At 54.9% G+C, this 23007-nt stretch overlaps 6 protein-coding genes across 6 annotated transcripts; 1 reads left to right on the top strand and 5 right to left on the bottom strand.

Moving 5' to 3' along the window:
• Window positions 1–718: 718 nt before the first annotated feature.
• CGGC5_v015354 (Secondary metabolism regulator LAE1) lies at window positions 719–2119 on the bottom strand (the record flags this gene model as incomplete). Its single annotated transcript, XM_066153243.1, has 7 exons — window positions 719–758; window positions 807–1475; window positions 1506–1546; window positions 1606–1672; window positions 1732–1866; window positions 1928–1974; window positions 2033–2119. The coding sequence occupies 7 exons, from the start codon at window positions 2117–2119 to the stop codon at window positions 719–721; spliced, it is 1086 nt and encodes a 361-aa protein (XP_066007478.1).
• A 1898-nt stretch (window positions 2120–4017) lies between these two features.
• Window positions 4018–5577, top strand: CGGC5_v015355 (Protein phosphatase 2C-like protein; the record flags this gene model as incomplete). Its single annotated transcript, XM_032022310.1, has 2 exons — window positions 4018–4511; window positions 4563–5577. 2 exons carry the CDS (start codon window positions 4018–4020, stop codon window positions 5575–5577), a joined length of 1509 nt encoding a protein of 502 aa, XP_031880872.1.
• A 403-nt stretch (window positions 5578–5980) lies between these two features.
• Window positions 5981–10156, bottom strand: CGGC5_v015356 (Dynein heavy chain-like protein; the record flags this gene model as incomplete). The annotated part of the gene is made up of 1 exon (XM_032022311.1): window positions 5981–10156. One exon carries the CDS (start codon window positions 10154–10156, stop codon window positions 5981–5983), a length of 4176 nt encoding a protein of 1391 aa, XP_031880805.1.
• Window positions 10157–10647: 491 nt separating this feature from the next.
• SHL2-0 (putative RNA-dependent RNA polymerase SHL2) lies at window positions 10648–14831 on the bottom strand (the record flags this gene model as incomplete). The annotated part of the gene is made up of 2 exons (XM_032022312.1): window positions 10648–13577; window positions 13664–14831. The coding sequence occupies 2 exons, from the start codon at window positions 14829–14831 to the stop codon at window positions 10648–10650; spliced, it is 4098 nt and encodes a 1365-aa protein (XP_031880807.1).
• Window positions 14832–16053: 1222 nt separating this feature from the next.
• On the bottom strand, window positions 16054–17434 carry CGGC5_v015358 (6-hydroxynicotinate 3-monooxygenase; the record flags this gene model as incomplete). The annotated part of the gene is made up of 2 exons (XM_032022313.1): window positions 16054–17131; window positions 17181–17434. The coding sequence occupies 2 exons, from the start codon at window positions 17432–17434 to the stop codon at window positions 16054–16056; spliced, it is 1332 nt and encodes a 443-aa protein (XP_031880806.1).
• Window positions 17435–18120: 686 nt separating this feature from the next.
• Window positions 18121–20432, bottom strand: asaR (C6 transcription factor asaR; the record flags this gene model as incomplete). Its single annotated transcript, XM_032022314.1, has 3 exons — window positions 18121–19233; window positions 19291–19752; window positions 19818–20432. The coding sequence occupies 3 exons, from the start codon at window positions 20430–20432 to the stop codon at window positions 18121–18123; spliced, it is 2190 nt and encodes a 729-aa protein (XP_031880802.1).
• Window positions 20433–23007: the final 2575 nt, after the last annotated feature.

Below are 23007 nucleotides of genomic sequence, written 5' to 3' on the forward strand. Positions count from 1 at the left end.
TTGGGACAGTCCCAGAGATAGATTCCGAACTTTACTGTACCACGATATGGACTCGGACACGGTGTGGGTAAGTTGAAGTCCGAAGTCAGCGGTATCGAGATTGATAAAGTCGACGTCCCAGTTGACGTGGAAGTACACGGGGTGTGAGTCACACCGCATTTTCAGTCCCCAAACACCGATTCCGGGCGCAAAGATGGGGAAGAAAGACTTTGGACGGATCTTACGGGCCACCTCTGTCGATTTTTTGTTGATTAGCGTGTTGATGGAATTGTAGTATGTTCTCGAGCTTCCATGGTGGACTAGCGTCCAACGCAAATCATAGCTGCTGCCATTGGCCCGCGGTTTCAGCATTTGACAAACAGACTGAAAGAACCTTGGCTCGAGAAAGAACTCGCGCCATATAATCAGGCGTATCTCGCAGGGAAAGTCTTGAAACCGATGGAATGTCGGAGGGGCCGCCGCTGCGGCAGCCGCTCGGATCGACCTGTTTAGTAAATGAAGCCGTATTTTGTAATCCATGGTTCAGGGTGTGAAGGTCTTCTACTTTGAGTACTATGAGACAGAAGGAAATGCATGAACAGTATTTCTTCTAGGACGCGGTTTATATATATCCTACGCTGCTGAGTCCCCCCTAAGGCCGGATCCATTCAATGCCAAAACCCTCAAGGTTTCGATGGGCGCGGCTACACGTTAACCCAACAAGCTCTTTCTTCGTAGGTCATACCACAGTCTCAGGCTTTCGTCCATACACGTTTTGTCTAGATTTTGTGAGTACCTTGACAACAGGATGCACGCAAGACGCTTACAAGTATATCACAGTCTGAAGCTTGGGATCCTTGAGCGCCGCCCTCGCTTCGGCGACGAACATCGCCGCCGGAGTGCTGTCCCAGCCCATCACTTGGGTCAAGAGGAACATAGAGAAGCCTTCGAGGGACTGATCGTGAAACTGTAGGTTGTATGCACCAATCTCCCTGAGGGGGGGATCTTTAGGCCAGGTTCCAATAGGCACAGCCCACCTCTTCTCGACAACGTCAACGAACCCAGCGTCTCTCAGTGCGTCGGCAATTTGATGCCCACCACGAGATTGGTCCATCGACTTGCCGAGTTTGTTAGCGGCTTCAAAGAATACCTTGCCCCATCGCCGGTAAATGTGGTCTTCTGGTAGGTCGCCGCGTGCCCCAGATCGGAACTCAATGTCAAAGTCCTTGATCTCGAAGTAACCGCCGGGTTTGAGGTGATCGTAGATCTGCTTGTAGAAAGCCGGACAGTTTGAAATGCATGCTTCCATGTGGCGGAGGTGAATGAAGTCGAAATCCAGAGACCATGTCCATGGCTGTTCGACATCATCGATTTGGAATTTGCAGTTAGGAGGCGCCCAGCCTGGCTGGATAGGTGAGATTTCAACGCCGATTACTTCGGCGGTTGGGAAGTCATCGGCGAAGTCACCATTTTCTGTGTCAACTTTCTTCTGGCCGCTGAACTCAGGGACAGCAAAAGAAACTTACATGGCCCAGATACCGGTTCCAGTGCCCAAGTCAAGGACTCTCTATGTTTCCTATGAGATAGTCCAAAACCAACTGTGTGAAGAAAATGTCAAATATCTACCCCTGGAGTGTCGCCGATTGGGGACAAAAAGAGTCGATCGCCGAGCAAGAGAGTCTCCCAGTGGTGCCTGGCGTCAAAGTCAATACAACTTGTTCGGCAAGACTGAAAAAGCTGTTCTTAACGCACGCAAGATCTAGCCCCTCGTTCTGCTGCTCATCGTTTGGACCCCAGTAATCCGTTTTCTGGGTGTACGTGCGACCGTGAAGCTTGCGATACTCGGTGATGCTTGCTGTTAGCGAAGCAGTGGACTTCGCGGTGTTGCTTTCATGCTGTTAGTCTTGACCATTGTGTTAAAGAAGGATCCCATGTCTTAGATACCTACAATTCTGAGCCTGCCAACGAGTCGCGATCATCATCAAATCCAGGATGCTGACAAAGCGTTTTCAGTGCCATTCCAAGGGTCTAGCTCTGGGCAGTCTGTACTCACGGGGATGATGGGCTCAGTACCAAGCTCAATCGAAGTCGAATGCGGAGCGCTACTAGCAGCCGCGGGGTTCTGCTCTGTTGATGCCATGCCAGCATTTATCAAATGATTTGCATCGATAGTAGTCAGTTCTGGTTGCAAAGTGCAGGGCTCGGGGGCTATTAAAACGAAACGAGCATGAGAGAGCGCGGTTTCTTCAGCGGGCAAGGCCACATACCCCTCCTTTTACACCGAGCCACCCGTTCCAACGGTTCTGCGTCTTGGCACCGTTGCGATGAGTTGATTGCTCTGCATATCGGAGGGGTCACCAGGATCTCAACGAATAAAAGGTGCTACCGCCCCTGTCGGGTTGGAATGCTCCTAAACAGTTTCGGGCAAGCCAATCATGAACCATGCCCGTTCGGGGCTGCATTCACCCTTCCCAGTTGGGACGATAATGAACCGTGGAACTGGTACCATACGTACTTGGTAGGCGTTGGAATGCAGGCATGCTCTGCATGGTTCATGTGCTTTCGCTAGAGGACATATAACATGAGATGAGAACGATTGTTGACCAATTTAAGTGAGTGTTGAGTGAGTGTCGTGAACTTCACTAGGCTTCTGTCGCCCTCCGACGACTGCCTTAAGGGTCCGGGGCAGCTTAATTCAGTGACACCATCTACGGTGCCCTGATAAGACTTGAGCAACAGATACTCGAGCTATGATACATTTTTTCGCCCAAGGTGGCAGTAAAGTACATTATTATGTCCGACGACGTGAAGTGAGCTGTGGCTGTGAGGACTGAGGTCAACACAACTAACTACCTATCGCATGTCACAACCATCACACCAGTGAGAAACACGAGGGGTGAAACTTACAACCCAAGACAATAACCACTAGAAAATTGATACTTGGTCAGTATAATGGAAATTTCTTGTATAACTGCGCAAAGTTCTCATTATTTCGATTCGAAAGTGAGGCTGGAGTAAGTCGGTCTGTAACAAGTGGACGGTGCGCAGGTGCTGGTGTGGAGCTCTCACCGTCTTGCGAAGACAATGGAGGAGTTAACAGCTAGAATTTTTTTTTTCTTTCAAGATCAGGACTCGCAATTAGTGAAAGAAACCGAAGTGAAAATTTACACGAATTTACTAGTCATGTTGCAGGTTATCTTGAAAATCATGGACAAAAGCCGGGGATATGGCGCCATGTCAGTTGCATGATCTGGATAAGGCGCTATCACGAGATCTCACAACCGACATTACAACGCGACGAGTTTCCCCTCTCTGAGCCACTGGACCCTCTAACTAAGCCATTAATGGGAGTCGTCCAAGATAAGAGAATCCTTCGAGTTGTTCTCCCCTCAATTGAGAGGCATCACCCCTCATTTTTCCTTGATTCACTGAGGCTGAGTTCAGCGAGTAATTTGCGGGCAGATGCCGTGCGGTCCGTGCCGCAGAGTGAAATAAATCGTGGCTGGGGAACAACTCATTGGAAATGTGCATCTCACAGCTTATTAGGTGGCTCGCACTCATATCACAGGCTCACTCACAGGCTCAGCTGCTCTCATAGGCTGCCCTGCACTCACCCTTCACTCAACGCAACGCAAGGGTCCGAATGCAGTGGCACGCGATCACCTGCCACAAAAATCTCACCCGTTCTTACCTCAGACAAAATCAACGGGCCTGCCTTGTGTGAGGTGTGTTTTGTTTCGTTTGCGGCAAGGGGTGCTCTTTCCCTCTTTCTTTCCTTCTTTTCTCAAACGGCTGACCGCTTGGTGTCAGAATTCCAACCGAACCTTCTTCACCACAAAGCGACATTCTTTCTACCAACAACACCAACCTTGAACCACATCACAGGTACCAACAATAGGGAACCATCCATCCCTCGCCGCACCACACCAACACCAGCATCCATCTCTCGCCAAGCGGTCGCTCCTCCAAGGGAACCCCGGCTCCTCCCTCCCACCACCAAAGACCCCGATTGCTCCAGCACCGCACTGCACTGCAACAATGATGCTGCAGCGCGCTGCGTGTCGCCCCAGCGTCGGCGCCGGAGTCGGCCTCCGTCTCTCCTCAGCCCCGAGCACCGCTGTCCGTGCTGCTCCGCGCTGGACGCGTCTTTACTCGGCCGGCGGCCCTCCCAAGCCCAAGTCGTCAAGCCGCGCGTTGCCGGCCGTCGCAGCAGTCCTTGCAGGCGGTGTCGGGTACCAGCTCGCTGAGTACCAGAAGACGAGCAAAAGCGGCGCCATTCCCACGCTTTCTGGCCCTGTCGACCTCGACGCCCTGACCAAGTCGCCCGTCGATAGCGGCAGCTTCGAAACGGCAGATGCGAAGCTCCGCGAGGATGTGTTTGTCGGCTCATTCACGGCCGAGGGCAAGAACACCCACGTTCACGCCGCCCGAGTCGCGAGCAACCACCCCGTCGAGGACATGATGGCCTTCTCCCTGGCCCCGGGCGTGGGCAAGTCCGAGACGCTCTTCAACGGAGTTTACGACGGTCACGCGTAGGTTGCCCCTTCATGCTCTGTCGCCTCACCTCACTGACCCTAAAACAGCGGATGGGCAACTTCAGTCGTGCTCAAGGACGCCCTCATCCCTGCCGTCTCTGCCCCTCTATCTCAGCTTCCCAGTGGCGCCCCAGACAGCACCATCGACAGCACCATCGTCAAAGCCTTCACCAACCTCGACGACCTCCTCTTTTCCAACGCCAAGAAAGCCGTTGACGGCCTCAAAGCCGGCACCTGCGAGACCGCCGACTCCCGCGTGACCTCCGTCCTTGCCCCCGTCATCGCCGGCTCCTGCGCCCTCCTCTCCATCTTCGACCCCGTAACCTCCACCCTCCGCGTCGCCTGCACCGGCGACTCCCGCGCCGTTCTGGGCTCTATCCCCGCTGGCGCAACCTCCTACGCCTCCCTTGAGCTTTCCAAGGACCAGAACGGCCGCAACCAGGACGAGTTCGACCGGCTCGCCAAGGAGCACCCCGGTGAGGAGGCTGACATGATCGATCCCAAGTCAGGGCGCCTGTTCGGAATAGCAGTCACGCGCGCCTTTGGCGACCATCGCTGGAAGTGGGACAACGACTTCATCACTCATATCCACCAGAACTTTTGGGGCACCGGCCCGCGCCCCAAGACCAAGACGGCACCCTACATGACCGCGGCGCCTGTCGTCACGACAACCAAGATCGAGAGTCCCGACTTTGTCATCCTCGCGTCGGACGGACTTTGGGACCACATCTCGTCCAAGGACGCCGTGGAGTGCGTCTCGCAATGGATCGCGGCGAAGAAGGCCGGCAAGCAGACGCCGCAGGACAAGCTCGCCGCCACCCCTGGCCAGAAGAGCGAGCTTGACTTGACCTACGGCTGGCCTAACTGGTACGCCAAGCCTGAGAACTTCGTCGTCGAAGATCTCGACAACGCCGCCGTCCACCTCATCAAGAACGCCCTCGGAGGCGCCCGGAGAACGCTCTTCACTGGCGTCGCCCTCGCCTATCCTCCCCTGTCGCGTAGCGTAAGAGACGATGTCACGGTGCAGGTCATCTTCTTCCAAGACCCCGCGAAGTCGGGCTGATATCAGGTTGGCGTTTGATCGTGAAGGGTTTACTCGGATATGAAATGGTTTGGTTGGCGTTATGGGCTTATGGGCTTTTCCTCCGTACGATACAGCTGCCATGGCTACCAACACCATGAGGTGACGCGTTTCACATCTCACACCACCAAGATACGACAAAAACATGCAGAAAAGTAGGAAAATTAGAAAAACAATACAATAAGAACGATTCATGGCAACCGCAGCGTCTCGATTTGGGTGCTTTGATGAGCATTGACTATTCACTGCTTTTCGGTATCAATCACAGCAAAGTCACGACCACGTCCACGTTCACTCATGTAAGATCGTTGGGTTTGAACTTATTGACTTGTACTACTGATTCCCTGACAACTTCAGCATACAACCCTACAGAACCCATAGCCCTCTAGGCAAACTCATCCTCGCCAACCCACTCGTACTCATCATCCTGCTCGGCATCTCGGTCCTCGTCGTCCAGGATGCAGTAATCCTCATCGTCAATCTCCACCTTCGCGGTCTCGCCCTCCGTCTCGGAGGTGGCATCCGACACCGCCACTTCTTCAGGGACTTCAGCGCCCGACTCGCGGAGCAACTCACACGTGGCGCAGTAGCAGCTATCGAGAAGGGTATCGTCAGATTCCGCACAGTCGCAGACCATGTCCTCGCCATCGCAGGCCTCGTCGTCGTAGCCGCCGATGTGGGACCAGGAAGCGTTGGCGCATTGGCATTCGGGGCACGGGCACTGCTCTTGCTCAGGCTCGTCCTCCTCGGTTTCGTCCTGCTCGGGCTCCTCTGTTATAGGTTCGTCCTCCATCGCAGTCTCATCCTTGTGTGAAGGCTCTTCCTCGTATGAAGGCTGTTCATCGTACGAAGGCTCGTTCTCATCCAAGGATTCGTCTTGGTCGCCCTGTGAAGACTCGTTGTCGTCCTCATCTTCATCATCTGAAGAATCTTCCTCCTCTGAAGACTCATCCTCGTCTGAAGACTCATCCTCATCCTCATCTGAAGAGTCATCCTCATCTGAAGAATCTTCCTCATCTGAAGAATCCTCCTCATCTGAAGACTCGTCTTCATCGTCCTCATCTGAGGACTCTTCCTCCTCAGAATCCATCAAAGTAGGTGGATCATCCTGGTTATAATGGTTCATGGAATTCTCCTCGTCCTCAACGTAAGGTTCACAGTATCGCACTGGCTCATTCTCTTGTGTGCATTGCTCGACCTCGTCACCCACCTCTGCAACGCTATCTGCAGCCTCTTCGGGGACGTCCGCATCAGGATACAATGGACGTGTTGCAGAACTAGTCTGAGGAGCGTCTCGAGGAGCATCCGAAGAAGCAGCCTCCTTCTCCGCCATCTTCTGGATCATCCTGTCGACCGAGGTGGACGCCCGCTTCAGGTCCTCGTTCAAGGCCCGGACGGTCGCCGCGGTGGAGATGTGCAAGTTCTGGAACTTGGCGGCGAGTATGTTATACGCCAACTCAAAGTCGACGGGCGGCTTAGGAGCAGGCCGCGGGGGTTGAGCCGTTGCTCGGGTCGTCTCTGTCCGGATGGGTGGCGGCGGGGGAAGAGAGGGTGGCGGCGGGACATCATAGCAGGCTGTGTGCCGGGGGAGAGGATGGTTGGGCGTGTACGGGGTGGGATAGCTGGACCTGGTCGGCGGGGTAGCAGAGTAGAATGCCGGGACGGCAGCGTAGTTGAGTGTCGACGGGGAAGCATAGTTCATCCAGTTATAGTAGGGCGTCGACGGGCCAGTCCAGTTGGGCGCATACGGAGAAGTATAGTTGGGCCTGTACGGGGTAGGATGCTTGAGGTCGACAGAGGGACGCAGATTGTAGTAGGACATATGGTCGTTCTTCTCTTGATAGGGGGTCTTCTTTGCTTCGTTCCGGTTCTCGGGCCGTGGGAACGGTGAAGCCGGCATTCGAGCCTTTTCTGCCGAGACGGTTGCCGGCGGGGGAACATTGTAGCAACCGTGCGATGCAGCGGTTATGGGAGTAAACTGCCCGCGAAGGGTGTCCACATAGAGCGAAGGCCGCTTGGGTGTCGGGTAATGTCCTTGTGAAGGCTGTGGGTACGCGCTTGTGGTCGTCCAGATTGGTCGGTCGCCGGAGGGCATCTCAGCCCCGTTGCCCCGACTTTCCTTCTTCTCCTGCCCCGGAGCTTTCTCCGTTTCGTTCTGCTTCCCTGGACTGAAACTGGGGCCCGCCGGAGCCTGGGCTGCTTCTCCAAAAGAGGATGTATCGTATGAGTTCTGAGGCGGCAGATGGTGAACCTCAAAAAAGGTTCCACGAGATCGTATTTTTCCTTGTTCATGGTCCTTCAAGGCCTTCGCGGCCGTCTGCGCTTGCTGGAGTTGCGCCTCTTCACCGCGTTTAATCCTCTTCATCATTTCATGGAAAGCTTCCTTTGTGCTCTGAGACCGGCCGTCGCTTGTCACCGTGGGCGGCGTCGGACCCTGATGCATCCAGGCCGCGGCTGATTTCTTAGCAGCACGAGTGCTAGGCGGCTCCTCATATGCACCAACAACGACGCTACTACCGAGACCCTCAAGGGAATTGTCGTGGGCCTCCGCGTTGAGAAGCTGCCTCTCGGGAGAAGCCCAGAAGTTGCAGGACACGGCGTCCCCCTTGTCAGGATCCTCATTCCTGGCGTTCGACGTGGGAAAGACTTGACGGCATGGCGCGTAAGTCATGGGGGGGTTCGCGACGTAAGGAACGTCAATCTTCTGCTTCCCGGCGGCCTTGTCGTCAGGGGTGTTAGTCTGGTCGACCTCTGCAGTGCTGTCCTTGCCCTTGAACAAGTGCTGATACGCCTCCGCCAAAGTGACCTGCTTGACGTTCTCGCTCTTCCACTTCTCGAAGCCGGCCCTGAAGTTCTTGCGCACACGCTCGTTGGACTCGGCCTCAGCCTCGGTTTCGGTCTTGGTCTTCTTTGAAGCCGAAGCATTCTCGCTCTCGAGCTTCTCCTCCCGCTGCCGCTTCACCCTCTGCAGCTGAACGTCCATCTGCGCAGCCGAGTCGGCCCAGTACTGCTTGCGCTCCCACTGCTTCTCCTGCTCCGACAACTCCGAAGCGCGCCCCAGCACCGCCAACATCGTCTCGTTCGAACGTTGGGGCCAGCCTCTCAGGAAACTGTCCGGGTTGGAGCGGCCTGTCCAGTGTGGGTCATGGAGCACATCTGACAGGAAATGCTCCTTGTCACCGTCATCGACGGCAAGATCTTCTTCCATTTGGCGTTGTCTAGCCTCGAAGGTCTGTAGGTTGCGTTCTCTCTTGGCAGCCTCATCTCCGCCCTCGCTGCGGTCGACGGCTTTGCCCTTCCCCTTGGGGTCACTCTCTGGGGTAGACATCTCGGAGAACATTGACTTTATCAGAGGCATATTCCAGGCCTTCTTGAAAGTATCAAGAATCTCCTTCGTAGGCGAATAGAACAGAGGCTGCGCAGTACTCTGCCCCTCGGAACCGTCATTGCCGTCGGCCGACCAAGAATCAGAACCGGCCTTCAGGTGCTCAATAATCTTCTTCATACCGTCGCCACGGTTATCTTTGGGTTTGGCGAGCCCGTCGGTCTCCGGCTTCAAGGAGCGCTTGAGCCCCTTGAGCTCCTCCTCGGTCGGGGTAAATACCTTCCTCAGCGTCGCCGCATGCTGCTGATCCAACTCCCAGGCCAATTGCTTTGCGGTCTTCTCGTTCTGGCGCTTGATCCGCGCCTCCGTACGGTCATTGGCGCGCTCCCACGCTGCCCACGCCTCAATCCGTTCCTGTGGCGTAGACTTCGCCTGCCAGCCTCTGGTCTTGGGATGTTGGAACTGGCTTTCCGGCCACTTAGTATCCCTCTTGGGAATTCCGACCCCACTGGCCTCGGGATGCAGCGCGGCCTTCTGCTTCTCTACTGTGGCGCGGACTCTCTTCTCTACCAGTTTATCAATTCGCGCTTGCAGAGCCAATCCCTCAGACTGTTCCGTCGTCTCGGAAAGCTTCCGTCGCAGCCGTAGGGTCTCAAGCCACATCGTAAGCGTGTCCGCCGTGGAGCCCTTGACGCACTCCTCGCTGACCGTGCCGACAGGCGTGAGACTGGCGTTGTGCCACTTTACCTGGTCGGCGAAAAGCTCCAGGGCGCGGGAGACCTCGGCCTCAGTGATCTCCGTGTCGAGCTTGCGGCCCTCGGAATGGCGGATGCCAAGGACGCAGTCCTCCAAGGCTGTAATCCCGGGGATGGGCGCGCCGTCGGGGAAGACGGAGAAGAAGTAGCGTGTGAGGCCGTCGTCTGATTGCATTTTGGCCAGGATTCCCTTCCTCTGCTGGTTCAAGCGTTCCTCGTTCTTTCTGTTCTCTCTGCGGGTGCGGACGGCGGCCTTGACTTCGTCCCTGGTGTACTTGGCGTCCATTGGGGTACCGTTCAGACGCCTGTTGTCTGCCATGATGGAGCTGACGGGCTTAGGAATGTCCAAGTATGTGATCGAATCCTCGGTCTCGTGGCTACGCTGGGAGGGGTCGGCGCCCTTCCGCCACGACGATGACGAAGAGGATGATGCCGTGTTCTTGGTTGGGAATGACGTCTGGATATTGTATGGGTTGAACATCTTGTTGGATTTGATTGTTTGGTGTACTGAGACAGAACCAACTTGTAGATCTGAAAGTTCGACAAGGAGGGAAAAGAGGGTGAGCGGCGTGTGGCCCAAAAAGTTTCGACTTTATACCCTTCCACCACACAACGGAATTATGTCGAAGCCACCTTTCTGGCATGGCTTTCAAACTGCCTTCTGGCGACCCATGGGCATCAAAATTCTCACGGTAAGGCTGCCATGCAATACGCCTCAAAGGTAAACGCAGGTACAGGTAGGCTCTATTCTTTACCATAAACTCCCACAGGGCACCTTGATGATATCCAAATCCTGCTGAAAAATACGAACACAAAGGGGTATCCATGCGAAACGCTCTAGAAAATTCCAAGCCTCAACCTCTATGAGGCAGATATTCCGACTTTCTCTGCGAACCGGAGCCGCCAAAGTCGGGCACCAAGGTCTCAACCGAGGTGACTTTTGTGGAAAGACATAGGTGGTGTAGACGGACACTATTCGTCGCCCACAAAATCCTCGCCGTCGGATTCCAATCCAGGATATTCGGAGCCATCCTCCTTCATCTTGGAGACGGCCTGAGTGATGAACTTGTTGTCAGGCCTCAAGGCCGCGTATATGTGCGGCACCACGGTGACAGGAACCTTGTCACGTGAAGCCGTTGTCATGGCCTTGATATGCTGCAGCTGTTTGCCAGCCATGCGCCACAGGAGGGTGGACTTTCGCTTGTACCAGTACTTGAAGGCAGTACTGGCGCGAATCAAGGCCCACGTAGTGTGCTCCTCCGTCTTGAACGACTGTTTGAGATACGCCGTAGCCAAGGGGTTGAGCTCCTCGTCTGCCCGAGGCTGAATGGCACACCATAGTTCGTAGACTTCGAGCATACGGCGAGGAAGCTCGTCTTTGTCCTTGGTCATGGTCACACTTTTGCCCCACTGCTCCTCCAGCGCCATCAAGTCCTTCCTCAGGTTCTTCAACACCTTCTTGAGCACTGGCATAGTCGACGCCAGCTTATCAAGCTCATCGTGTGGCGTGACTAAGTCGGGATCCCAGTACTCAGCTGTCGGTTCCTCGTTGTCTTCTTTACTCAACTGAAGAGACCTCAACTCGCGTTTAGAACTAGAGCGCGTATTCATCGCTCGGTGGAACCTTTCCAGCTCCTTATCGATGGTCGGTTTGGCAACCGAGAATTTCAGGTAGTCAATAATGTGGGCAGGATTACCTCTGCTAGACCAACTCTCACTCTTGTACGCCGGCTCATCCAAGTCTCGAAATTTGTGGCTGTCGAGCACCTCTCGGCGGAACCTCTTCCAATCATCTGCCGTAAACTCGAAGCTCTGTTTGGACTGGTCAACGAGGTTCCCAAGAAGGGTGCTTAACCACAGCGCATAATTGTTGTTTACACTGTTGATCTTGTAGCAGAGCCGTTCTTTAAAGTTCGTCGCGATACCCAAAAAGCTAGGGCGCACACTGAAAGCGATACTCTGCTTTATCATTGCAGGGACCGCTGCAACCTTGCCGTGTCGCCGCACAAGGTCTTCGTACAATGTCTTGTCTTTCTTGAGGTACCTGGACAGGTCTGGACTTGGGGGGACATTGGCGTTAACAAAGTTGGACACAATGGCTGGTTCCCAGCAAACCCAAGCTTTGTCTCCGTCGTAGTCGCCGCCAGACAGCTTGTCGGCCAGTGGAATGTCCCCTTTGGCTGAGAAAACGATGACATCCTTCAGCGCATGAAGCTCTGGTTTGAAGACTGCCTTTACCCGCTGGACGTCGCTCACAAAGTGTGCAGGAGATCGGGCCACGAGGACATCGCACCCGTGCAGCATGGAGTCGGAAAAGGATTCGGTCTGGAACTTGGATGAGAAGCAAAGATGCACTTCGTTTTCTTCCAACACACCCCAAAAGTCGATGACCATGTAAAAGTAGGCAGAGTTGGGAATCTTGATGCTCATCTTCTTCTTCAGGTTCTCGCACTTTTGGCGACGAAGGTTCCATGCGATATCCTGAATGAACTTCTGCTTGGAAGGCTCGAAGCCGCCGTCGATGAGAAAGTTCATCGTTTCCTCGTTGGAGTCGGGGAGGCCGGCCAAAAAGGGCACACTGTTGTGGATCAAGCGTTGCTTCCGACCGATGGAGTTTTCGTTCACCCACTGTCGAAACTGTACTGGGTACTTCATGGCATTTTTCTGGCCTTCTAGTTCGCGATTGAGTTCATCTACGAGACTGTCTCCGATGGCCTTCCTCATGCCTGGCTTGTCTACGGCGCGGTCTTCTAGGACAGGAAGAAATTGGATGTTGAGACTTGCGGATCGCGGCTCGGCAGCGTGGCTCTTGATTTCGAGCGTGCGATGTTCTGGATCTAGGTAGTCGCAATTCCACTTCCTCTGGGATGGCCATGTCTCTATCCACAAGTCGTCTCCAGTGTCTTGAATGTCAATAAGCCACATGCCTTTGGCAGGGCCGAAACGCCCCTGAATTGCAGAAGGAATGTCTTGTAACCCGAGGACGTTTTTGATCTTTTGAGCGAGCTTAGGTGACATGCGGCCAATACCGTCGTTCATTACTTTTCCGATTGGCGACAGCATGTCTTTCTCCTGATGACGGATCTGATTGCGATTCAGGACAACAACCGGGGTTGTTTTGCTGAGTCCAAGCTGAATGCGGGCAAACAATTTGAGGTACGGCTGATGTTCGTTGCAGTCCAACTGCAAGAGCCAGTCGAGCATGTCTCGCACCTCCAGCTTGACTCTGAGCTCGCTAGGAGTTTCCACAGGCATTGAACTCATGGGGATAGCAGCATGGAAGTTGTTCCCATTTTCAGCAAAAAGACTTATCTTTTCTCGAAAGATGGGCTTGGGGTCAGGACCAAGGCTCACGTTGGTCTGAGGCGTCTTGTACCCTGCGTCTCGCGAATAAAAAGCGCGCCATTGCCGGCCGGCGAGATAATGCAACCGAGAAGAGAACCAATCAATGACGTCTTCGGAGATTTTGGGATTATTGATGGGCGTTTCCCAGGAGTTCGGAGACGGGATGACAAGCTCAATAAATCGGTCAGATCCAAATCGGCGGTGCAGGCGGCAGCCCTGGTCTAACGCAATTGGCTCCATTGTCAAAGAGAAGATTGGCCCTGATTTGACTTTCTTGGTTTGCACAAGTGAGGCCGTGAAAGTGACATGCTGTCCTCGAGGAGACTTGAAGCCACTCAGACCTGCAGTCCAAGCATCCGTTGTTGGTCTCTCGGGGAAAGCTTTGCCGGCGAAGGATGGGTGTGCGAGCAGCGCTCTCCAGAGATTATTGTAGTTGATCCAGGTTTCATCGTAAGACATGAGGGTTTCACCAAGGTCAACACCGCAGTGGAGTGCGATACGGGTGATCTCCCACGCGACGGCAAAAGGAGCCCGGTTGAGCCATGCTGGGAATCTGGCTAGAGCATAGTCAGTACAGAAGCTTGAGAGTACGGTCTTGTTGCAGTGGGCACGGCGCGACGAGGACAAGGGCCGAGAAACTCACGCCAGGTGGCGATAAGCCGGGACTGGAGGTCAACTGGCTCTGAACGTTTTGACGGGCTCAGAATTGGCTGGTACAGGGCGGGATCATTAAGACCTGAGATCTCCGAGTAAATCGTTGTGAGACCGGGGGAGCTGTCGCCCGGGGTGGGTACATGGCCAGGCGGCTTGGTGTAGAGCCTTGAAGACACCTCGGACTCATGCTCCGTGAAGGAGACATTGAGAGCATCCAAGTGACCTGACGAAGCTGGAAAGGGGTCTTGCGACTGAGAAGATCTCGGCTCCTGCGAGAGTACCGGTCCTCGTATCCTTGCCTCATAGCTTGGCGCTGGAACAGTCTCTTGAGTACTAGGAGGAGGTTCATTCGCGGCAGAGAATAGCGAAGCCCGGCTGGTGGTGGCCGATGTTGCGACGGAGGCAGCAGCATACACGCTTTCCCGTAGGGGCGGAAGCACATTTGACAAAGGTTTAGGCTTAATGTCGCTGAAAGGATTGTCCCTGACGAACTTGGCTGAGGGCAAATCAGGTTTGGCAGATCGGGAGCGGCTAGGGACCTTGTCCAAAGCATCGGCAATTGCTTCGTCAATTTCTTCGTCAACCGCCGGGCTAGCTTTGACCCTCTTTGGGGAGTCCTTCGTGTCCTCGGGCGGCCTTCTCTTAGACTTGGGAACCTCGATGGAAGTGTAGACTGCCGGGCCGCTCTGGGCACGCGCAAAGGGTCTTGGCTTGGGAATGTCCTCCCTGTCCTGTGGCTTAGCCTTCTCCAGCACGCTGATTAGAATCTCTTGAAGCTCCAACACCTCTCCCGGAGATTCGGCTATTGGTGGTCTCGCTGTGGCAGGGACGGGGTCGTAACAGTCGGACAAACGAATCCATTTCTGGCTGGCGGCACGAGCCTCTAAGTGGAAGGCATGCAATATCTTGTCGAGAACAGTGGTGTTTTGGAAGCAGTGGAACCTGATGCAGTACACAATTTTGTCGCTCCGGGCGAAAGCTGCATCGTGTTTGCGGCGGCGCTCGGAGTGTCTCGGGGTCAAGGTACGGTCAGGGATCTCGATGGCGAGGTTGTAATCGCGGTTCAGCTTGTCGATGGTCTCGGCGAGTCGCTCGATATGTTTCGGCTTTTTAGGGGTTCTCGGTGCAGACTGGGCGGGCTTGGTATGCGGTGCCATGATTGCGACGAGGTCTAGAAGGGAAGGGAGAAGTCAATTTTTCGGTCTCCATCTAAAAACATCAGGGAAAGAAGGGTACCTCAGTGGATGTCAGATGGACCTATTAGTCCAGAAGATCATGATGGCAGTCGTCGGAGCACCAAGTTGCGGCAAGGCTGTGCCATGTCGAGAGGCGCAATCAAACGGAGGGTCTTCAGCCGTTGGCGCAACGGGGGAAAAGCGAGGCGGCGGGGTACGGCAGGTCGAGATAGAGAGATCGAGGGCGAATGCGACACAATGCCACGAGCTGGCGAGGCAGAGTCGCTGCCGGGTGCGGGAGAGGAGACGACCTTCGAGAGAGCAATCAATATGTGGTGAGGTGATGTATGCTTGGACAAACGCAGGTTGCCGACACCTCGCAAGGGGGAGAGCGGCTGTGACGACTGTGACGCTACAGAGACTCGGAGGGAGGAAGGAAGGTGCTGTGGTACAAGGTACATCCCACCCAGCAGAGACATCAGCGAGCGGGAAGGGACGACGGGTTGGAAAACGAGACGGGAAGGCGCGCATGGTGGGGCCTGCGCAAGCTCTGCCATTGGATGAGACGCACGGACACCACGGGAACGGCGGCTAGCCCGGGGCTATGGAAAAACAGTAACGCCATTGACCAATCAAGGGCACTCTGTGGGTCCACTGACAGGATCTAGCACGGACCGCACCGGCAGCTAAGGCAGGGACCGCCCTGAATCATCTCACTGCTCTTTCACTCTCACTGAAGCATCTCTCAGTGAGTGTTTGTTTTCATGTGACGAACAATCTGAGAGTGAGGGAATGGGACATCTTGTGCTGCCCAGATTTACCCGCACGTCATATAGAATACATCAGAAGATTCCTATTTAGAGGGTGCGTATCCTCAAAAGAGTTAAGTTCAATTACCTACTTTCAATCCCACTTGGTCTGAACGGGCACCTATATGATTATGAAGTCGCCTCAACCTCAAGTTTTACTCAGAAACCCTTCTGCTCACCAAAAAGTCTTCTCTTGATATATTTTTAGGAGATTATTGAGGCTGAATAGACACAGTTTAGTAAAGCTTACGTCTTTTTGAGGTCCCTTACTAAACATGGGCTTGTTACGAGACATCAAGGTAAGGCTGGTAGGTAATGCCTTAAAATGCATGCACGACAGATATCTCAAATAAATGTAATCCCGGGCTTCAAAGTCTTCTATCATTGCGCGAAATCTACAGTCGACTTTCTATCTGCACTGGAGATGGAGCTTCTGTCGTCCTCTCACTCGCCTTCTCGTCTTCCAGCACCTTTCTGAACACGGCCTCGACATCATGCTCATGGATCCAAACAGGCTCAACCCGATTCTTCATCCTCGCCCTCAGTCCCTCATCCGTCTCAACAATCCCGACCCTCTCCACCTTCTTCTTGTTAGTCGAATGCACGGTATCGAGCACGCGATCCGTATGCGCTTTCCTCGTCTTCTCATACAACCTCAACGCCCTCTCAATATCTGCCGACGAGGGCAGCGCCTCAGCGCCAGGAGGATATACATGCTGAATAGCAGTTGTAAATGCCCACGCATCATCAATAGCCAAACTGCCACCCGCAGCAAACGCACCACCATGCGCGTGCGCCGCATCGCCCGCAAACGTCACCCTCCCCTCCCCAAGAACCCAGCTCTCCAGCCCATGCGCCGAGGCATTCGGGTACACCTTCAACGAATCCGCCGGCGTGGCATCGATAATCTCCCTGACCAGCCGATGCCAGTCCTTGTAATGCTCCTTGAGCAGATTCACGTCGCTGTCCGTGTTCCACACCGTGTCCTTGTATAGCGCATCGCTCGCGTCCGGGTCACTCTGGTGTGACGCGACAATGCAGAACAAGTCCCGGCCCAGCTTCGACATGAACCACGTCCGGTCGACACCCCACCAGTGCTCTGCCTCGTCCGGGACGTCGGGGATGTGCGCGAGGTGCGAGATGGGGTACACGGCGCGAAAGGCTGTCCAGCCGGTCCACTTTGACCGGGACGACGGCACGTAGAAGCTCCGCACGCCGGAGTGGATGCCGTCCGCGCCGAGGAGGATGTCTGCCGTGGTGGTAGTGCCGTCGGTGAATGTGATGTTTAGTCTTCCCGTGATATCGTCGTTTGAGATACTTGAGAAGGCTTTGTTGAGGTGAATCTGGGAGGGGTCGATGTGCTTGAGAAGCGCTTGTTGTAGGTGAGGCCGGTGGAAGCGGGCTGTCTTGTGGCGAGGGTCGACATCGCCGTGATGTTCGTCAACCGAGACGATTTCTCCCGTCTTGTAGTGACTTCTCTCCATAAGCATCCATCCGTGTTTAGGCCATAGACTCTACTGACCGATAGATCATGGGATAACCCGACTTATTGCGGAACGCAATCTCATCGTCCAGCGCATTGTGAATGCCCAGCTTCTCCAGCGTCCGCAACCCGTTCGGACCCAGCGCAATCGACGCGCCAACTTCTCGTAGCTCCCTCGCTTTGTCAAAGATCTGGACGTTAATACCAGGATGCGCCTTCAGCGCAATGGCCGACGTCAGGCCGGCGATGCCCGCGCCGACGATGGCTACTTGGAGCTGTTCACTGGTCCCCATGATGCGAATGATAAACTTTCTCAGTGCAGAACATGCACACTAGCCACGCGAATGCAAGACACAATTGCAGAATCGGGGCCCAACACTTTATCAATAGCCCGGAGGCTCTGGGGCGCACCGGCTCCGGTCTGGAGATAACGTTGGTTGGGGGTGGGTCGGCGCCGAACCCGGCCTGACGCAATATCGACCAGAGATGGTGATACCCCTCGGACACCCCGCACCGTCTTCTTCGCAGCACCATTCGTCTGCTTTGGCTGCTGATAATGGGGTCAAGATAGCAAACTTGCAGATTCAGGATTCTGCAGCAGCCAATCCAGAGGCCCTCTTTGATCTCGCATCATCAAAGTCCACAATGAAGACACGAATGTGGCATGTCTGCGCCCTGTTGACGAGGTGATGTCGGGCACATCCCGACGCTATCTCGGCACCCTTGATCCCGATCGGAGTATTTGCTAAGCATATTCTGAGGGGCACTTGGTTGTTCGTTTGGAACACAAATGCTCTCACCTAGGTACTGGAATCAGATGAGTGTTGGACTCGGAAGTCATCTCATCTTGCGTAAACTCTCTGGCTGCGAATAGCACTGAACGACCACTTGGCGTCTAGTTCTCGTTAACGATATGCTTCACTGAATACTGCGTGTGATAATTCAAATGCTTTCCGTTGTAGCTAGGAGAGGGGAATCTTTAGTCAAGAAAATTTGGAAAAGCCAGTCCATCCATCTGAAACTCCGTCATCAATGTGCTCCAATCCGGAAAGTCCTGCATGACGGTATTCCAATCCATCCCATCAACTCCATTCATCCCGTCCAACACCCCCTCCGCGCCTTCAACCTCTGACCTCTCATCAGTCGCCCCGGGAGTGGGATATGCCTCCTTTTCCTTCTCCTTCTCTCCACCACTAGCAATACCCTGGCGAATCGCCAAAGCCTTCTCTCTCAACGCCTCGAGCACAGTCATCTTCGCAGCCGGGCCCGATCCAGTGCCGACATTCCTCACATGATCCATTGAGTACTCCAACGCCTTCCACGCCCTCTCCACATTCGGCCCTTCGGGCTTCACGCACAGATGCCACAGGACATATAGAATCATGTGGTACTGCGGATACGCCCTCATGCTCCAGCGATACGGCCTCAGCAACTCATCCGACGCGAGGCTCATCCCATCTTCCAGGATACCCAACGCCTGCAATAGATTCTCCTCCGTGGCAAACGACTCCCTCGCCTCGGGGTGCTCCAAATTCAGCCACTGCTGCCTCGTCACCAAGTCAACCTTTCGAATAATGAACCTCGCCACAAGCAAGCACTGCCTCTGGTGCGGGATCACAGGGTTACAGTGCCTCAAGAACCCCTCCGCATAGTCCCTCAGCTCATCCACAATCTGCGTCCGCACCGACTCCGGGACGGGCTTCTCCTTCCACTCGGACGCAATCGCCGCCAGGCGGTGCCACGCGCGCGAGATCTGGATGTTGATCAGCGCCAGCGTGATTGGCGTCCAGCCAGGCCTCGGCGGCGGGAGCTCCTTCATCTCGGGGTACAGGTCGTTGTCGTCGAGGTTGGAGGGGTAGTTGACGCCGATACTGAGGTTGAAGCAGGTCGGGTTCTGGATGCCGTAGTCCTCCGACGCCCTACCGTCGCGGGCGACGAGATGCCACCACAGCCGGCGGCGGATCTCGCATTCGAAGACGGAGAGGCCGAGGCGCGTGCCGTCGCGGTGCAGGCCGATGGACTGCGCGGCTCGGATGGCGAGACCGTTGAGAGTCCATAGGCCGCGGCCTGGGTTGTGTATCCGAAGGGCTGCCTAGAGAATATCATCTTAGCTAGGACGAGAATGGGTGTGATGCGAAAGGCTACTCACCAGGTAGATAGACAAAGCCTCCAGAAGCCTGACAGAGGGATGCTCCAGAAAGTCGGCCTTGGCGAATGCTTGCTCTAGACCCGTCTTGTATCGGTGAAGGGCTGTCACTTTATCCTCTCCGGTGATCTTCTGGATCGTACTTGGGTCAAGCACGACGGTGGACACGAAGAAGACGGAGAACATGAGGGCCAGAGCCTCGAGGGAAGCATTGGCGGGGTCGTCTATCGCCGTGTAGATCAACACTTCCGCCGTCGGTCTGTGTATGATTTTGTTACACAGCTCAATGTTCTCGGCGTAGTTCTTCCACAGCTCAATCGCACCCCACTTGGGTGGGAGCAGCTCTGTTAGATCTAGTTTGAGATCTGGACTTGACAAGATGCCCATGGGGTTGAATGGTGACGGCGCCGCCTGCGGAGCTGGGTCGCTCCCTGGCGTCGTTAATACTGACTGGATCTCATGTTCCTTCAAGTCACCTCGTCAGTCGCGCGTTCATCAGACAGGAACAAGCATACTGCACGTCATCTTACCTCCTCAATGACCCGTGAGATGAGCACCTCATCAAAGTACTGGCTCTGCGTTCCCTTCCTCACCAAAATCTCGTCACCGGGGCTCTTCGCATGAGACCCAGATGAAGGCGCCGTAGCCGGCCTATCATAGACAGACCTCCCCGTATCCCAACCCGACGAGACACCGCCCAGCCCAGGCGTATCCGACGACGACGACGACGCGACCGGCGGCGACCTCTGGGCCCGGAGCTGCTCCCGCCCCACCCCCGCCGTGAGCGTCTTCTCCAGGTCCGAGATCCGGCTGGCCACGTCCGCGATGGTCGTCTTTCGGACCCGGCGGATCGGCTGGCCGGCCTGCGGATAAATGCACGGGAACCCGCCGCGCGCACACGACGAGCAGGGCGACTTCTTGTCGCAGCGGATCTTGCGCCGGTGGCACAGGTTACACGAGCGCTCTATCTTTCGGCTGCTGCCTCCCCCGATGCCGCTGCCGCTGGCAGCGGTGTGTGATTGGCCTGGCGGGCGCGGCGTCTCGGAGCCCTCCGCGGGCGAGAGTCGCGGGGCCGTCGGGGTGGAGGAGGAATCCGGGCCCATGGCGTTGGAACCGATGGTGGTGGACAGGGCCGGATCAGACATGGCCGTTGCTTCCCACACCACAGAATGTGAATTTGAATCCGTCTTGGCTCTGCTGATAACACGCAGTACAGTCTGACTGACTGGGGGGCTTGAACAGATTACAGCAAATCGCCATCCGCCTCCAAGATGAGCGAGCGGACTGAGACTATGTCGATGATATTGCAGCCTCGGCCTCGGCGGCCATGGAAGCGCCGAGACCGAAGCCACTGCTCCACCCGAGTGGCTCGCGTAATTCGGATTTAAAGAGTGACGGGCGGCGACTGAATCAGTCGTGTGCGTCTTTGAGAGTGAGAGAGAGAATCCTTCCCCCTCGAAGGATAGGCCACCCCCCCCCTACGCCATACATGTGCGCACGTCAGTCACACACAAGTCCAGTCCCCTGGGGCCCTGCGTGTGGGATTCATTCATCGTCCTCGTCAGCGCTTGAACGCCCGCTAGGACCTTTGGAATGGGCTCGGAGTACGCTCCGTCCGCAAGCGTCCGTCAACAAGCTTTCTCACAACCGCTTTAAGCTTCCCCGTGGTCCCCGAATGCGTCGAACACCCTGCCAACTTCCGCCTCCACGTGTCTGATGTCTCTGGTCTCTTTCTTGCTGACGGGCGGGAATCTGGACCCTTTCTTTCTTTCTGAGGGCTGCCTTGCCACCCGCTGGGTAACTAACTTGCACCAGCAGCAGGCAGTTTCCTCCGTATGGTGAGATCGTTCATGGCAACTCTCCCACCGGCCAATCTGCGAGATCCGTATATTTTATGCTTATGAATCCTATCTTTGGCAACGCTCAATCTGCAGAGCACTTTACGATCCAGCCGGTGGGATCTCGATACCGCCGCATCGACCTTCTCCGCGGGTCGAGACGCACCGTCGCGATGCCATGCCTCGGCACCACTTGCCCATCGCAGTCTGCTTTCACGATGCGAGGCATGGCTTGTCGACGAACCGCTGCTCTCGTGTAACGACGAATTTAAGGTTCATCTGTCCCAGGAACACCCAAAATGTCACGACGACGAAGGATGATTGTAATCAAATCTCCGAGAGACTGGCCGCGTCTCATCGCAAACATGGCGGGATCACCCCGACCGACTCAGTGCAATGACTTGCGGCCCCGCCCCAAATCGTCGATTCTTTTCCATCGCGACAAAGTCCCCTCTTCCCGACCATCCTTCTCCTCAACTCAACCGATGCCTTCCCGTGTGGCAGGGACCCCGACCATCGTTGAATGTCGCGCTGCCATCCAGGTCGTTAAGCGATGTATTATTGCATATTCAACTGCGATGTTATCACGTAAACCAGAGAAGTAAAATATGTTGCATCAACGACCCAAGTCCCTCCATCCGGATGCGAATATCTGCCTTTGGTAATGGGCCCCGAAAGAACAAGCTCGGTGTTTTCCGATGCTGGTCGCTTGTTCTATGCTATCCCTACGAGACTCTCACAACTTCATAAGACGACTGCCAAACTAAGATTCAGCCTCTGGTGGATCCAGATCTCGCTCCCATCTCCGTTGCCAAAAAGCCATTTCTTTGGGTGAACTTGTTACCGTCTATTAGCTAGTCCCGCGACCAGATGACAAGTCGTCAAAGGAAAAAGGTCCCTCCCTCATGTGAAGTGAAACGCAAACAGCGACTTCTGCCCAGCATGTGCCATGTGGTGCCATCCAATGCGGGACGAGTCGCCGTACCACACTTCTTCCTCGTACTCTAGTCCCCAGCCACCCGCTGAAGAAACATAACCTTTGCAGGGCGCCAGTATGTCCCTATTAGGGAGTGTGTGGTGGGAAGGGTGAGCAGCACTCAAGGAAAGTTTTCACCGTCGCACATGGGCCTACTTCATGCGACGTCTGGGCGCACCCAAGGACCGATGCTGGCATGAAACCAAAGTGCCACCATAGCCAAAATCAACGTGCGGGCAGCGTGTGTAGATCCCTTTGGGCACTATTATCGTGGTACTCAGGCACCAGGGCCAAGAGGGGTCGGACGTTGGGCCCGATCCCGAGTTTTTCTTTCATGGTGTTTCTAAAGCGCGTTCATGACTGATTGAACACAAAGCAATTGTGGAGATCTGTATTCGATATTGAAACGAGAGAATGGTATCACAAATTCCTGGGTTTAGCTCGTCGTCGCCCCATCGCCCGGATCCCTTTCCCGTGGGCTGCCAAGATTTGACCCAGACCGTGTGAACATTCCCGTCAGTGGTCTCTAGAGCAAAAGAACAGCAAAATCAGTGTGAAGAGCCCGTTTCCCTTTTTTGAGCCATGCTGTGGAAAACCCATCATGCTCCATAAACCCGCGGTCACCAACCGCACTGCACGCCTGACAAAATCCATCTGGCCCTCGACTTCATGACGAGGTGCTATCATCCAAGTCGCCAGAGTCCCAAAGTAAACAGGATAAAAACAGCGTCAAGCATCATCTGCTTGCCTCATACATGATTGTAAAGTAAGAGAGAAAATAAAAGAGTATAGCCCGTTCAGCCGTTACATGAACAAAAGTGATATTTGATCCGCCGTCTCGCCTGGTGTTAAAAACAGTTGCTTGTTGAAAATTCATCGGTTGTAAAGTTTGCAGAGATGGGCCTC

Source organism: Colletotrichum fructicola, assembly GCF_000319635.2.
Source record: "Colletotrichum fructicola Nara gc5 chromosome Unknown KSG_Nara_v1_contig09, whole genome shotgun sequence".
NCBI classification, from domain to species: Eukaryota; Fungi; Ascomycota; class Sordariomycetes; order Glomerellales; family Glomerellaceae; genus Colletotrichum; species Colletotrichum fructicola.